Raw genomic sequence first — 14,821 nt, forward strand, 5'->3', positions numbered from 1 at the left:
TTCAAAGTTAAGAATGAATGTTGCCCTCAATATATGCATGATATGTTTTATTTTAAGTCAGAAGAACAACACCAATGACCTAAATTGAAATCAATTACACCTGATCATTGCAGAACATCATTTTCAAAATCAAACACTTTAAAACAATCATTTTCTTACTCTGGTGCTTCAACAAGATATCAGGTCATGAACAAAGTATGGGTTTCCAAAGTTCATGTTGACTGGTTATAAAGGACTCTTTCTGATCACTGGCACTCTGTATTGCAGGGGGTAACTTAACACAGATTTTCCCACTGACCAGAAGAACCAGCTCAAGTGGAAATCAACTAGCCATACATAAAATCAATTTGCCCTCCCAGTGAAAAAAAATAATAAATTAAGAAAATTTAACTGGCCCCATAGTCTGTTGGCTGTTAGTATCACCTGACCCTCGTCACAAACCACATGCCACAGACCAGTGGGGCAGTGGTGATGTTGACCCCTGGCCTTATCATGTACAGAGTTTTAATTGAAAGAGAGGTTTATATTGCTGGAGAACTGGGAGAACCCTGCTGTAGACTTCTGTGCATTTCTCTACATGGGACCTCATTGACCTTAATAATAATGACCTTATCTAAAGAGGGTAATACAATTAGCTAAGAACTAATCTATCTTGAGGCCCTCATACAATGGAATTTATTTATTTTAGCTGCATCTCTGAAGCCACTGGATATATTGGGTTTGGAAGAAGGAAATAGAGTGGGCATTTCTAATCTCAACTGGAATACTATTCCAGAGCAGAGTTCCAGAGTTTTGGAAACTGTTTTTAAATATCTCCTTATTTGGTTTGGGAATTTTATACTGTTTGGTAGACAGTGGATCACAGGTGGGGAGTATTACCAGGTAGCCTATAATGGAATAGTGATTGTAAATATTCAGGAGCACTATTATGGGATATCCTGTACATTAATTTGGCTTTTCTCAAACAGATTTGGTCTTTAGTAGGTAATATTTTTAACTTACCAGCTAAATTTTCCTTGCTTTCTTTTTACTGATATGTTTATGTTCAGTCCTTGATAGGTTATTATCTACCAGAACACCAAGTAGTCTATCATGACGGACCATTTGTAGATTTTTATCCTTCCATGTCAGACATAGTTCATCATTATCAAGATTTGTCCTTTTTTGCCGTGTTGAGATAAGTAATATTTTAGTTTTACCAGTATTTACCACCATGCCATTGCATGTGCACCAGTTTTCCAGTTTGTTTAGGGCATTCTGTAAAGAAATTTCGAGTTCATGCTTTGTCTTTTGGATGTCTGACAACGTTGTGTCATCTGCATAGAGATCTGTAGATGATATTTAGTCTCTTAGTAAAAGTGGTAGGTCATTAATAAATAAAATAAATAGTAATGGACCTAGAATTTAGCCTTGTGGTTACCTCCATATCTAATTGTTCCAGGTTCAGACAGAACATTATTTATGTAAACATGTTGTGTTCTCTCACTTAAGTATGAAGTAAACCATCTAATTGTTCTTTCATCACATTGGTAGATTTTCAGTTTCTTCAAAAGGACTTCATGATCTGCCATGTCAAAAGCTTTCCTGAAATCTACAAAATACAGATCCTATTATTCTACCTTGGTCAAGTCTTTGAAGCCATTTATCAGTTAGGGAGATCAAGGCAGTCTCACAGGAATGTTTCTGTCTAAAGCCTGATTGATTAGGGTGTAACAGCAAGTGTTTGGTTAAATAAGACATGAATGAGTCATAGACATATTTTTCAATCAATTTTGACAAGTTTGGTAGTATTGAGATTGGTTGGTAGTTATCAGCATCATCCTTAGAACCAGATTTGTGAATAGGAGTTACTTTTGCAGTTTTCCATTTTTTGGGGGACAGATGAGGTTGCAATACTTAAATTGATTATGAATGTTATGTTATCTACAATAGCAGAGGCAGAAAATTTAATGAGTCATGGACCAGTCTGATCAAGTCCTGTAGCTTTCTTGGTATCAAGTTCACTGAGACATTTTTTAACAAAGTTTTTTTATACTGGTGGGATAAAGAAGCATACCTCCTTAGAGATTTTGCTGCTGCAGAACTTTTTCAGTTAATTAAAGTTGTTTTCTATCACTGGTTCTTTTAACTTTGTGGTAATGTTGGTGAAAAAATAATTGAAAACATTTGCATTGTCATTGTCATCAGTGACTATGGTGTCATTTACAAGAAGTGAGGGAATTTTATTTGTCTGATCTTTGTGTGTTCCTCCCGTGAGTTCATTGAAAACTTTCCAAATGGAGTTTGTGTTGCTCTTTTTGTCTTCAAGCAATGATTGATAATAATTTTTTTTAGCTTTTTTAATCATGTTTTTATTTTATTTCTCCATACTTTTTATTGTGCATGGTTTCCCATAGCCTTGAATTGGTCTCATGTTTTCATAGCGTCTAGGATTTCAGTAGTAATCCAATTAGGTTGAATCTCGGTCTTTACTTGATGTACTTTCAGTGGTGCATTCTTAGAGACTATATCCATGAATAAGTCAGTCCACACCCTCAGAGCTTCATCTAAATTTTGGATCATATTCCATGGAACTTTATATAGGTCATTGAGAAATTGTTCTTCATTAAAATTTTTGAACAATCTGTAAGTGATCGTTTTGTGTGTAATTTTCTTATTTTTCTTGCAGTTAACCTTTCTTGTCAAACAAGTAGGATAGTTGTCACTAAGACCAACATTCAGTACATTAACACAAACCACATTGTCTGGTAGTTTGGTATAAATGTTTCTTTCTCCTGTGCTTTACTTTTGCTTACATTTTATATCAATATTGTCATCTCTGTCTGTTTTGTATCAGTCTTGGTCTGACTGTAGAGTTCGTCTGCATGATTGACATATTTGAACATATCTAAAACAGTGGCATTTGTCTATTTTGCATCAATCTTGGTCCTAACTGTGGATTTTATCTGCATGATTGATGTATTTGAAAGTGTCTAACACAGTGGTACTTTAATCTTCTATTTCATATCAGTCTTGACAGTGGTATTTTTTTTGTTTCAATCTTGGTCCAGACTTTGGAGCTTGTCTGCATGATTGGCATCTTTGAAAGTGTATAAAACTGTGATATTTGACTACATAAATAGTATCTGGGTTGATTTCTCTGGAGCATATTGTAAATAAGGATTTTCTTCCTTGAGATGAGTATCTCTGGGAAATACACTTTGCAAAAGAAAGTATCAGGCATGGCCATCTGTGCTGCTGGTTTGTAAATGATGTCAAGGTTAAATTTCTGTCGTAAGTTTTTTTCATAAATTTCACTCCTTTAAAATCAGTTATATAGTTGTCACTCTGTGTGAAAGAATGCCAATATGAGCCTGAATAAAATAAATTCTGACCAAAAATAAATTGTGTTCTTTTCAATAGGTCGAGAGCATGAGGTAAAGATTTTCCAGGCTAAATTGAAAAACCTACAGGAGGCGGGAGACAAAAAGGAGCACTTGATCTTGAGTGGAGCTGCTGGGATTGGAAAAACTCGCCTGCTGAGCCATCTGATTAACCTGGCATCTAAACAGAGCTTCATGTAATGAATAATCTTTTTCAAAAGTTAATTAGGACCCTGCTCATTGAAGTCATCAAAGCCGACTAGTAATCATTTATGCATGTTCATCTGTCAGCAGTTTGGTTCCCACAAGATGGGATTTGTTGGATGTTAACAAAATTTTGTATGCAGCATTATGTTGCTGAAATGTCAAAAGGGTCATTTTCAGCCTTTCAGTGTTATTATTTACGAGTTATTTCCCCATCCTAAGTTTTGCTTCTGCAACTTAACAAACCAAAGATTGACAGAAAACAACCACCTTTGGAATACAGTTTTATGTTGATGTAACTTTGAATGAGTTCATTTTCTAGCATCTCGTGTCGTTCACAGGAGGTATTTACACTGATTGACTGTCCACAGCACAGACTTTGGTTTCTACCGCATAACTTGACCAAGGTTTATATGATTTCAAGAAAATTTAGAATGCAGCATTATTATAATTAGACCTTAAATAAGTTCAACATCCAGCACTCCATGGAATCATTTATAGATATAAGGCCCGGACTGTCCAGCCTCCAGACTTTGGTTTCTGGAGCATCACTTCACCAAGAATTGTTCATTTCAACCAAATTTGGTATGCAGCTTTATATTAATGAGACGTTGAATGCCTTTATTTTCAACAATTAGACAAGTTATGGCCCCTAATTTCTCATTCCCCAGAGTTTGTTTCTGCAGAATATCTGCACTAATGATTCTTGAATTTCAACCCGAATTCAACACACCTTTATGTTGTTTAAACCTAAAGTGAGTTTGATTTCTAGCATTCCACAACTTCATTTATAAGTGTTATGACCTCTGATTGTCCATAACCCTGTCTTTGGTACCTGCAGCATTACTTTACCAAGGTTGGTTGCATTGTAACTGTTTGACTTTGTATTGAGAAGATGTATTTGTTTAAAGTCTGTCATTCCACAACATGAGAAGCGTTATGGTCCCTAATGCCAGCCCTTCATACTTTGGTTACTGCAGCAAACTCTACTTTTATAATGCACCATAATAATAAGAATAATAATAATACTTTATTTATACTGTGTGACTCATTTAATCAAGGACTATTCTCCACTGGGACCCTCTGAAGAACACATTTTAACAATCCACATAATTGAAAGATAATAGTAATTGCTATTTTTTTTAACTTGTCTTTATTATAGATGCTAAATTATAATTTATTAGTAACACATACATACTCATGATATCTCTTATTAAATAGTGTAATATTTTATGCAGATTTTGCATGCAGTGGAAGCTTGTTCGATTGAACTGTATGAGAGTATTGGAAACTGTTCTTGAATTGCTTTTTCTTGGTTTTGGTGATGACGGTTTCCATATGGTGTTGATTTCAGTTTATAATGTTTTGAATACAGTGTAAATAAATCCTGAAGATACACTAGCGCAATTTGATGTTGGCATTTCTGTACAAAAACTGCCTTGTAAAAATGAGTGCTTACATATATTGTAAACTATTTCAATTTGTAAACAATGCTTTGTATGAATAATCACTAGGGGCCTTTTGGGGAACATCAGTTTGTATCTTATAGACAATATTACCTGGCTGTATTCGGTATGTGTTTAGGATTCTTTAGGTTCACTTCAAGGGGTATCATACATTTGATGTTTCCTGATTTTTTGTGGAAAATCAATTATTACAGTCAGATTTCTCTGTTAATGGTTGTTTTTGAAGAAATTCTGGACTTCTAGATTTTTAGATTGTAGGTTTTGTACTTTAAAAATGTTTATTTCCATTGAAAAAACTTTAAAAATATTTTGCATGAACAGTGTGGTACCTCATTACTGTGTGTGGTTAAAGCTCAAAACAATGCAAAAGTTGCAAATTAACTCTTGCAATGAATATCCAAACATATCACCCTCTCTCAGAGGCTGTTGTATGTGCTCTTATTTAGCCATTAATAATCTGGTTATGACTGGGGCCAGACTAATTAAATAGATTTACAACACTTTTGCAATAAAGTAAGGTATTGTCAGATATTTGTAAGAGTTCAGAAAATAACATCTAAGAAATTCAGTAACTGATATTGTGTGTGTGATATTCATGCCGACTCCTATAATACCAATAATTCTTAAATTCATACTCATTGTGAACTATAAATACCGAAATCTGATTAGCTCAAGTCATTATTGACTTTCCAGTCAGACATCAGCAGTTTTAACTCTGTCTCTGTTTTGACACATCATATGTCAGGATTTAGAGTTGAATAATCTGAGTTTCAACCAATCAGACATCAGAAATTTGTGTTAAGTTTGAGTTTTGTCTCCTTACATTGTCAGGATTTAGAGTTGAGTCTGAGTTTTTACCAGCCAGGCATCAGGATGTTTAGTTGAGCCTGAGTTTTAATGATATCATTTTTTAAATTCCTGTGGCCAGATTATATTTCAGACTGATTAATTGCTTAACTAGTTACACCACTTCCTCAATAACTGCACCCTGATTACTTGCAAACCCACTTATAATACTGGGTCAGTTGTGGATCCCTTTTTTTAATACTAGAAAGTACCAAAACTTTGACAACTTTGACCCATACTTGTTGAACATGAAGAAAATCACAATCAAAATTGGTAGCTGAAACCTAGACATATCGCTTATTTTATCATCATAAACAGTTGATACGACCTGAAAATTTGGTTCAACATTATGAAATTATCAACTTTTAACACATTAACCCCAGGTGACGAGTTTAAGTGGCAGGAGGTAGTAGCCTACTGCCAAGCTCTGTACCGTCAAGGTCATGTATGATACACTAAAGTGGGTGGTATTATAGAAAGGTAGATAGATGTAGCTCTACAATGATACCAAAAAATCTGGAATTTCTTGTTGCCCTACAAAATACAGAGGGAAAAACCTCATTTTTTGACCTGAATTTTTTCTACCCAAAATTCACCCATGGTCGGAATCCGATATTGTGTCAGGATTTTAGACTTTTTGGTCTCAGAACTAAGGCAGACTGGTATGAACTGCAAACAGACAGATGAACCTTTGCCAAAAGTAGGATAAGATGGGCATTTAGAATAGAGTGGTCTCGATACGAAAATAATGGGTCTGTTAAGCTAAAAAAGAACTCCAACTTTTACCCGTTTGCTTATGCATGAGCCAAATAGCCAATGAAAAACAATGTTTCTAACACAACTAGGCAGTATGTTATTGGAATATCACCTGGAAGTTGGTGTTTTAGGATGTATTCAGAAATAGCTTTCAAAATGTGTTTCCTACTCGAATTTCAAACGAAAATGACAAAAATCTCCAATGGTTAATGTGTTAATAAGAAGTCATGTATTTTTAAAAAATTGTTTTCCAAACAACTTTCTTGGTACACTATAAATAGCAGTTTACAACAAAATTGTGATCAATGAAAATGTCACTAATGCCTACTTGAATCAGCACTTTAATAAATAAATACTAATTAATTAAGTCTTTTTGTCAGGTGAAATTCATGTTTTAGTTATATCTTTCAGTTTGGTTTAAGTGTAAGGATTATAAATACAATGTGCTCTGTGATAGTCAAACATGAATTACGTCAATTTACCGTAAAAACTATGTCTGCAAGCATTTCTTTGGGAAGCTAATTAAGTGTTGACAGTGTTTTGATACCTAATTTGCATAAGTATTTGTTGTATTGTTGCACTGAATTTAAAGCTGGCCTCCTTTGTATTAGCACGTTAATTATGTCTTTTGTATCAAATATGGGGTGGGGGGTGCTGGAATAATTGAAAAGTTAAAAGTCATGCAAATTTAGCCTTGTAAGAGCTGGCAGCCCCGGTTGAGTGTCAGGTCAACTCATTTGATCAATTGAAAACTTTCAGCTTTTTGGGGGGGTGAATGTAATGTAATCAAACTACCTTAAATTAGTATACTCATTCACAAATGTGATCAATGATAGCAATACAACTATACAAAATGAATACTTGATGACATAAATTCTGTTTCACAGATATGTTTTATTAATTAGAAGCTCATTTCAGAGTTTGTAGTTAATTTGTAATTACTGAATTGGCATTTGGAGACTTCATCACAGATGAGAAGTTTCACTTGCAGTGAAATCGTGACATTCATATTTTACTAATAGAACAAAAAAAAAAAAATTACTTTCAAAGATGACAGCTGTTTCACAAATTATATGTTCCTTTTTTGAATAAAAGGAATCTTGTTTGATTGTGAATTTGAATCAGTAACTAGTCTGGTTGCCTGCTTAGTATGCTCATAGCATTGCATTCCATAAAAGTAAAGAACAAAGCAGGGAGCAGACGGGTCATGAAACCAGACTACTCAACAACAACATAAGTAGTGATGTAATACACAGTGTTTTTACGTACACGTTAAAGTTGTTGAAACCAGTTGGAATAATGTTAACGATCTCTCAGCAGTTGGGTATCTTGAAAATAAAGATCATTTTTACATGAAAATGAATAACTTCATTAGAAAAATGCTTTATTGACAGTTATTCCCAATGTGATTTTAAAACGTGTATTCAGCCATTAAACAGACCAGTTTGCTCCCCACCTCCACCCACCCCACCCCACTTGCAGTTTTCTCAATGCAAATTAAATATACATAACAAATGATTACATTTTTTGGGTTCATTAAAGAAAACAACAAAAATGAAGCAATAAAAAGTTGTGATTGTCATTTTTCTTATCATCTCTTCCGTCCCACACATATAAACTTGAGAATATATAAAAAGAAGACTGCTGTATAAGAATAGCAAAAGTACATTTGACAATTATAGATCTCCGTGTACTTTCATTATTTTCTGTATGGCACTGTACAGGAAAACATGGGTCTCTTCAATTTGAAAACGTGTCTCACAGAGTCAGTACATTTTGATAGTATATTTAGGTAGCAGACCAGTCTTTACATTAAACACAATGGTGGCAGATGTTAAATGAAACAGGCTTTATTGATGTGACACTTGGGTGTTATATGACTGACAAATGTCAAAGGAGAGGGATCCATTTAAACTTCCCAACATCGATCAGAAAAAGGACAAATCAAAACTGCTTTACAAATTTAAAAGTAAACATATGAGGGTAATGTAATACAATATTAAGATTGAGCACATAATAATGCTTATTGCACAGTTTGAGTACTTGATGATTATTCAGTGAATGTTAGACATACAGACTAGTTGAAATGAGTGTTGTACATAATTTCTCAGTATTTTTCATATTTGTATCTTGGTACTAATCGACATGGATTTTGCCCATTTATGACAAAAATTTTAACCTGCCGCAGTCAGGTTATCATATTTACTCACATGTCAGTTTGACTATATGTTGACCCCCTCATTTCAAGGGTTACAAAAAGCCAATTTCATTCTGACCTCCTATAAGATGAGGTATATTATGCAAGTCAGGTCTGTTGGAAGAGGTGACTTGTCATCAGGGAGTCAGAATTGCACTTTGGACAAATAAACAGTTACAGATAGATAACTAGGTAGGTAGGTAAAAAACAACAGAACCAATGTAACCAGTATATTGAGTGGAACATTTGAAAAATAAATTGAATATTTACAATTTGTCTTAATTAAATCCATTAAAATCCATATTGCTTGAGATTTTATATCCATTTATGTGATAAATCCATTCTTGGGGGACAGAATCTGCTGCACATATGTTTTCTTTGGGCATTCACTTCATTCCATTCCATTTATTCACCCAAGAATCTAATGTCAGCACAATATGGTGTATTCAAACTAAACCATTGAGTGAAGTCCACACAGTTGCTGCTGTCATCCCAACCTTCGTTGGACAGCCCAGTCTTTGCTAGGCTCCTTCAGTTTCTGCTGAAGAAACTTTACTCAAGGGTTATCCATAACATTCTGTCACTGAATCACTCACTGACAGAATGAACCAAAACAGTTTCATAAGTAGCAGCAGACAGTCCCCCTAGGCAGACAGTATAATTGTAAATAAAAACTTAACTGGATCTGTGTTTTATTGCGCATAAATTAAATTATAGGTCACAGGTCAGTATAAACATAGTTCGGAATTATCTAATTCACAGTATCCCTTATTATTTTAATTCCAAGCATCTTACAAACAAATAGTGAATGTTAAGTCTGCATTTTTTTAATTCACAGTATCCTATAAATGTCACTGTTTAATGTCATTTGGTACAAAGCCCAGGAATTCATTCTCATTGTCTGATAAAGTTCTGAAATCCTTCATTGTCATCTAGTAATTTGTTGTCGTCTTGTCATTGTAAATATCATCTGACTCTGTTTCCTTGGCTTTACTGTCATGTGGGTGCTTATGTACAGACTTAAGTTAGGCTCAGCCAGAAAGCCTTTGATCATACAGTCTGTGAAATCTATTAAAAGGTGCAACTGAACATGTGTCAGTTGTGTGGTGAGATCATAGGGAGTTCAAACAACCACCCTATGTCAATGGGCACTGAGCATGTATCAAACTTTGAGATCAAAGGGTTGTCACATGGGGAAAATAAAGAGGGTGCTGCATTTACAAGCTAAAAGGTATTAAGTTCAGACATTCACTGGAAGATGTAGAACTCTACTTGGCACTGAACAAGTACATGTACTAAATTTTTTGTGGCTTCATCAAAAGGATTGTCAACTTGAAAACAAGTGAGAACTGCCTGTCCAAGCCAAGGGTTTATTGGGAAATATCACATGCGAATTAAAAATCTAACTTATGGAAAAAGAAAATACAAGTTAAACTGGAAATATTATTGTATCAATGTTTATACATCAAAACACAAATATTAATACAAATACAGGTTGTTAGGACCTGCATGAAAATAGAACCAATAGACATGTTAATAAATACCCATGGTAAACAACATTGAAAGACACTTCACTTTGCAGTGAGTAGTATTTAATTTACCTGTAATATTTTAAAATCTAAATAACTTTAGATACAAGTAATGTGCAATGAATGCCATTATGAAATGGATTAACACAGTACATATCTTATAAACATTTCTGAATGGGAATAGTGGCATATAAACATAAATATATTTGAATTCACAGTATTTTGTATACTGCAAACATCTGGAGTTTCCTAAATTACCTGTAGATTATTTATTTTTTTGTAAGTCGTGCTTCTAAGGCAGTGACCTCTCTTCTGCATAAATCAAATGTTCTGTAGAAAAGGTTGACTTATAAGCAAATACATGTGGTAGTAGCAAAAATAAATGTACATTTTTCTTACAGTTTGTTGTGCTTATGGAATGTGATATATGGATTACAACTTTTATACTCAGACTGTGCCTTTTTAATAGTTATGTGTACACCTCTCTATGTCCTGGCATATATATATATGTGCATCTTTGATGCAGTAACTTACACCAAAATCACTATTTTAACATTTTAGCAGCCGTTTACTGCGACAATTTTCATATAGTTTTTATGGAATATTTCACAAAAGTATGGGCTAGATTTCAGGATATGGATATTATGATCAGGGTCATTTTCTGCAAAGATGCTTCATGCCATAGTTATGTTGATTTGTAAGGCTGTTCAACAATAACAGTGAAGCAATTGAAAATACTATTGCACTCAGTTCAAGCATATTTATAGGTTACTGCTTTTATATGTGAAATATGAACAAGTTTTTTTTGATGGTATAAACGACCATGGGAGTGCAGTATATTCATCCAACAAAACAAGTTCATATTTTCCCATACAAATGCAGTAACCTTTTTATTATATGCTCATTTTTTTTATTCTACCTAAGGCTTAATTATATAAACAAAATACACTACAAGAAACAATGTAAATGAATGTATGCCGTATTCCAAACTAAATACACAAGCGCATATTCATCATTACACAACAACATTATTACTGTGCACATAACTCCGCCCAGATAAATTTTTGAGTCGTGTGCTCGACGTAAGTTTTGAAAGAAAATGGTGTGTCTAGTTAAAATTGAAATGGAGTCATATTGTGAATGAATGTGCACAGCAACAACTTTTCCATTTGATCTGGAATTAATTGATTTTGGTATTTTTCTCGATTCTACGAAATTCCGTGATTATGGACTGGATTTGTATGTGGCAATTCCACATGAAATACAAAGGATTGAAGAAGCTAGGGAGAAGCGTGTTGACATCTGCAAATGTGTTTCTGTTCTGTCATTGAATGTTTGAAATCATAATGTGGGAAAAATACGAAGTCTTTCAATTGCAGTTATCAAAAAGACGCTATGGAATTTAATGCTTATTTTATTTTGAGTGCAGTAAGGAGGATGTAATTGAACTTATCATCGAAATTACAGTACAATTTTGAAATGTGTAATGAAGATTGAGAACCTATGACATGGCTCATGTAATTCAGATTTGCAGAACTAAGATGATAGTACATTTTGAGGAAATTCAGGATGTAAAACTGTAAGTATATTTTTTTGCCATTCTTATCACCAGCTAAAGAAGACAGTATATATGACTTGTCACTTGTATGTTATTTGTAAGGACCTTTTCTTGCATCTGTTGTACACTGTAGCTAGCCTAAATCCAAAACATTGTATCAACGTGGAATGTGCCAATGCAGCTGGTATGTGCCAGTCCATGAAACATCTGTTTTAGTTCATTCAGAAACAAATTTAAACAACCACAATGTAAAGTGCCTCTTACATGAGTGTACATGATTTGTTTACAAATAAAAAGTGCCAGCATCTGTGTCCATTGTTTGTTTACAATAGAAAAGAGTTCCTTTATGCACGTGAATGCTATATATGTATTGGCGCTCAGATTCAGTATCAGGTAATATTGCACGATTCTGACAATGCAAAGTTAATGGGGGAAAAAATGAGCATATAATAAGTATGATTATGAGTGAAACCATGAAATGTGATTCCAATGAGTTTGATGTTTGATGAACAGTTGACAAATAGAATAAATGAATTTCATGATTGCTGTGATGGTCTTATTAGAGATGAAAGGATTGTGATGTTGCATCAGCAATTCATGTAAACAGCAGGAATGCTAATAGGCTTATTTTTAAGAGTTTGCCTGGAAATCCAGAATTATTTAGAAATTCCTTTAAGAATTTTGATTTAATAAATACCTCATGTATGACATACAGCAACTTGTATTTAGAATATTGCATATTACAGTAATTTAGTTAATCCTTAATATGAGCATGTTAGTGACATCAAATTTAACCAATAATCAATGGCTGAAAATTGAAATTGGCAGAAGGTACCATTCCTGAACATAATTGATAATGTGTGCTTGCATACTATGCCATCTAAACACCAAGTAATGAAGCATTATCAGTTTATTCAGGTATAAGGGATTTTCACATCACATTTAACATTCTATCTGCCAACCATAATATATATTCAGGTAAAGTTATGGAGGAAAAAAGCAACATCTACAAGTCCACCTGTTCAAAGAGTAATATTATTCCTTGGTTAACATAGTACTTAACAACACTGATTACAAACTTGTAGAACAGTCTGTACCAGTAGTCCATTAGCACTTAAATTGCATCTTGTCATCAGAAAACTTAAGAAGGCATAACATTTCAGAAGTTAGTTGGCCTTACTAAACTTACTGAAATGTTTTATGTGCTTTAAATTTTGTGATTTACAGTATGTGCCTGCTTTGGCAGGTGTGATTATTTAGAAAATGTCCTTTGGATAAAATTTTGTTGAAGTTTGATTAGCTTAGATTTCAGTATTTTGTTTTGATTGTTTTCCCTCAGCGTTATATCCTGTAGACCTGACTTGGAGGATGCCACATTCCCAGACTTGCTGGCAAGTCACATCATGCGAACCTTGCTGACAAATGCTGGATTTTCAAACCATGTTGGCCAGGAGCCTGCAATCCTAGAAGCCCTGGGACAAGAAAAGTCATACCTTTATCTGCTGAATGATTTCCTGGGAACCAATGTAACTAGATAAAATTTACTGTTGATTTATTTATTGTCTTACCCACTTTGATGGAAGCTCAGCTTAACATTGACTTTGGCAAATTAAGATGAATCTTTAAGTTTTTTAGATTAATGCAGTTGTTAAAGTTTATTGGATTAAGGTCAATGTAAAGTATTTTACACTAAGATCAGTGTTGAAGTATTTTAATTAAGGGGTAAAGTTTCTTAGATTATGGTCAGTGTTGAAGTTTTTGGATTAAGGTCAATGTAAAGTATTTTACACTAAGATCAGTGTTGAAGTTTTTGGATTAAGGTCAATGTAAAGTATTTTACACTAAGATCAGTGTTGAAGTTTTTGGATTAAGGTCAATGTAAAGTATTTTACACTAAGATCAGTGTTGAAGTTTTTGGATTAAGGTCAATGTAAAGTATTTTACACTAAGATCAGTGTTGAAGTTTTTGGATTAAGGTCAATGTAAAGTATTTTACACTAAGATCAGTGTTGAAGTTTTTGGATTAAGGTCAATGTAAAGTATTTTACACTAAGATCAGTGTTGAAGTTTTTGGATTAAGGTCAATGTAAAGTATTTTACACTAAGATCAGTGTTGAAGTTTTTGGATTAAGGTCAGTGTAAAGTATTTTACACTAAGATCAGTGTTGAAGTTTTTTGAATTAAGAGGTAAAGTTTGTTAGTTTAAGGTCAGTGTTAAAGAATTTTAGATTTAAATCAATATTAAAGTGTTTTTTTTATAACTTTCAAGCTAAATATGAAGATGGGTACAACAATAAAGAGGGCTCTGATATCTGTGTCAATGACTTATTTAGATTTTTAAGCCATAATATCAACTATACATTTCATTTTCTTTGGAATAAGACCTTGTCAATGCAGTTAAACAAAAAATCACTTGAGGTAGACAAGTAAAATTTGGTATTGTTGTTTTCATGCATATATACTTAATTAGCTGTTTAAGTCATTACAGCAGTTTAAATTTTTCTGCATAAGAATTTTCTTTTACTTAGACTGTTTAATCTGCTGTGGGCACATTTGTGGTTTTTACATTACCAAATTTATAATAGATTATGAGATTACACATAAGTTTATATGCCATAATAAATTTGTTTACTATCTGCCATTCATGGCCATTTCTTTGAAGTGGAAGAATAAAGATTTAAACAATTTTTCAGGAAGACGTGCCATCATCTGTATCCAAAGTAGAATTTTCTCACGTTGAAAAGAAGAAAGAGCTTATTCGAAGACTGGTTGACTTGGTAAGTTTGCATGCTGTTTTTTTTTTTTCAAATAGCTCAGAATGACATTATCTTCAAATTTACTTGCTATTCAGAGTGATAATCCAGCATGTGACCAAAAACATTTTTGATCTCCTTTGATAAAGC

General features: G+C 33.5%; 1 protein-coding gene across 2 annotated transcripts in view; it reads left to right on the plus strand.

Annotated features, from left to right (window-relative positions):
* LOC149804449 (adenylate cyclase type 10-like) overlaps positions 1 to 14,821 on the plus strand; it is a 175,717-nt gene that overhangs the window by 60,076 nt on the left and 100,820 nt on the right. For both annotated transcript variants that reach the window (XM_089940570.1, XM_089940579.1), the window contains exons 14-16: positions 3,403 to 3,559; positions 13,258 to 13,444; positions 14,612 to 14,695. In XM_089940570.1, the coding sequence (XP_089796696.1) occupies positions 3,403 to 3,559; positions 13,258 to 13,444; positions 14,612 to 14,695 (428 nt within the window). The remainder of the gene's footprint in view (positions 1 to 3,402; positions 3,560 to 13,257; positions 13,445 to 14,611; positions 14,696 to 14,821) is intronic.

Source organism: Sinohyriopsis cumingii, chromosome 2 (genome assembly GCF_028554795.1).
Source record: "Sinohyriopsis cumingii isolate HCF-2022 chromosome 2, ASM2855479v2, whole genome shotgun sequence".
Classification (NCBI taxonomy): Eukaryota; Metazoa; Mollusca; class Bivalvia; order Unionida; family Unionidae; genus Sinohyriopsis; species Sinohyriopsis cumingii.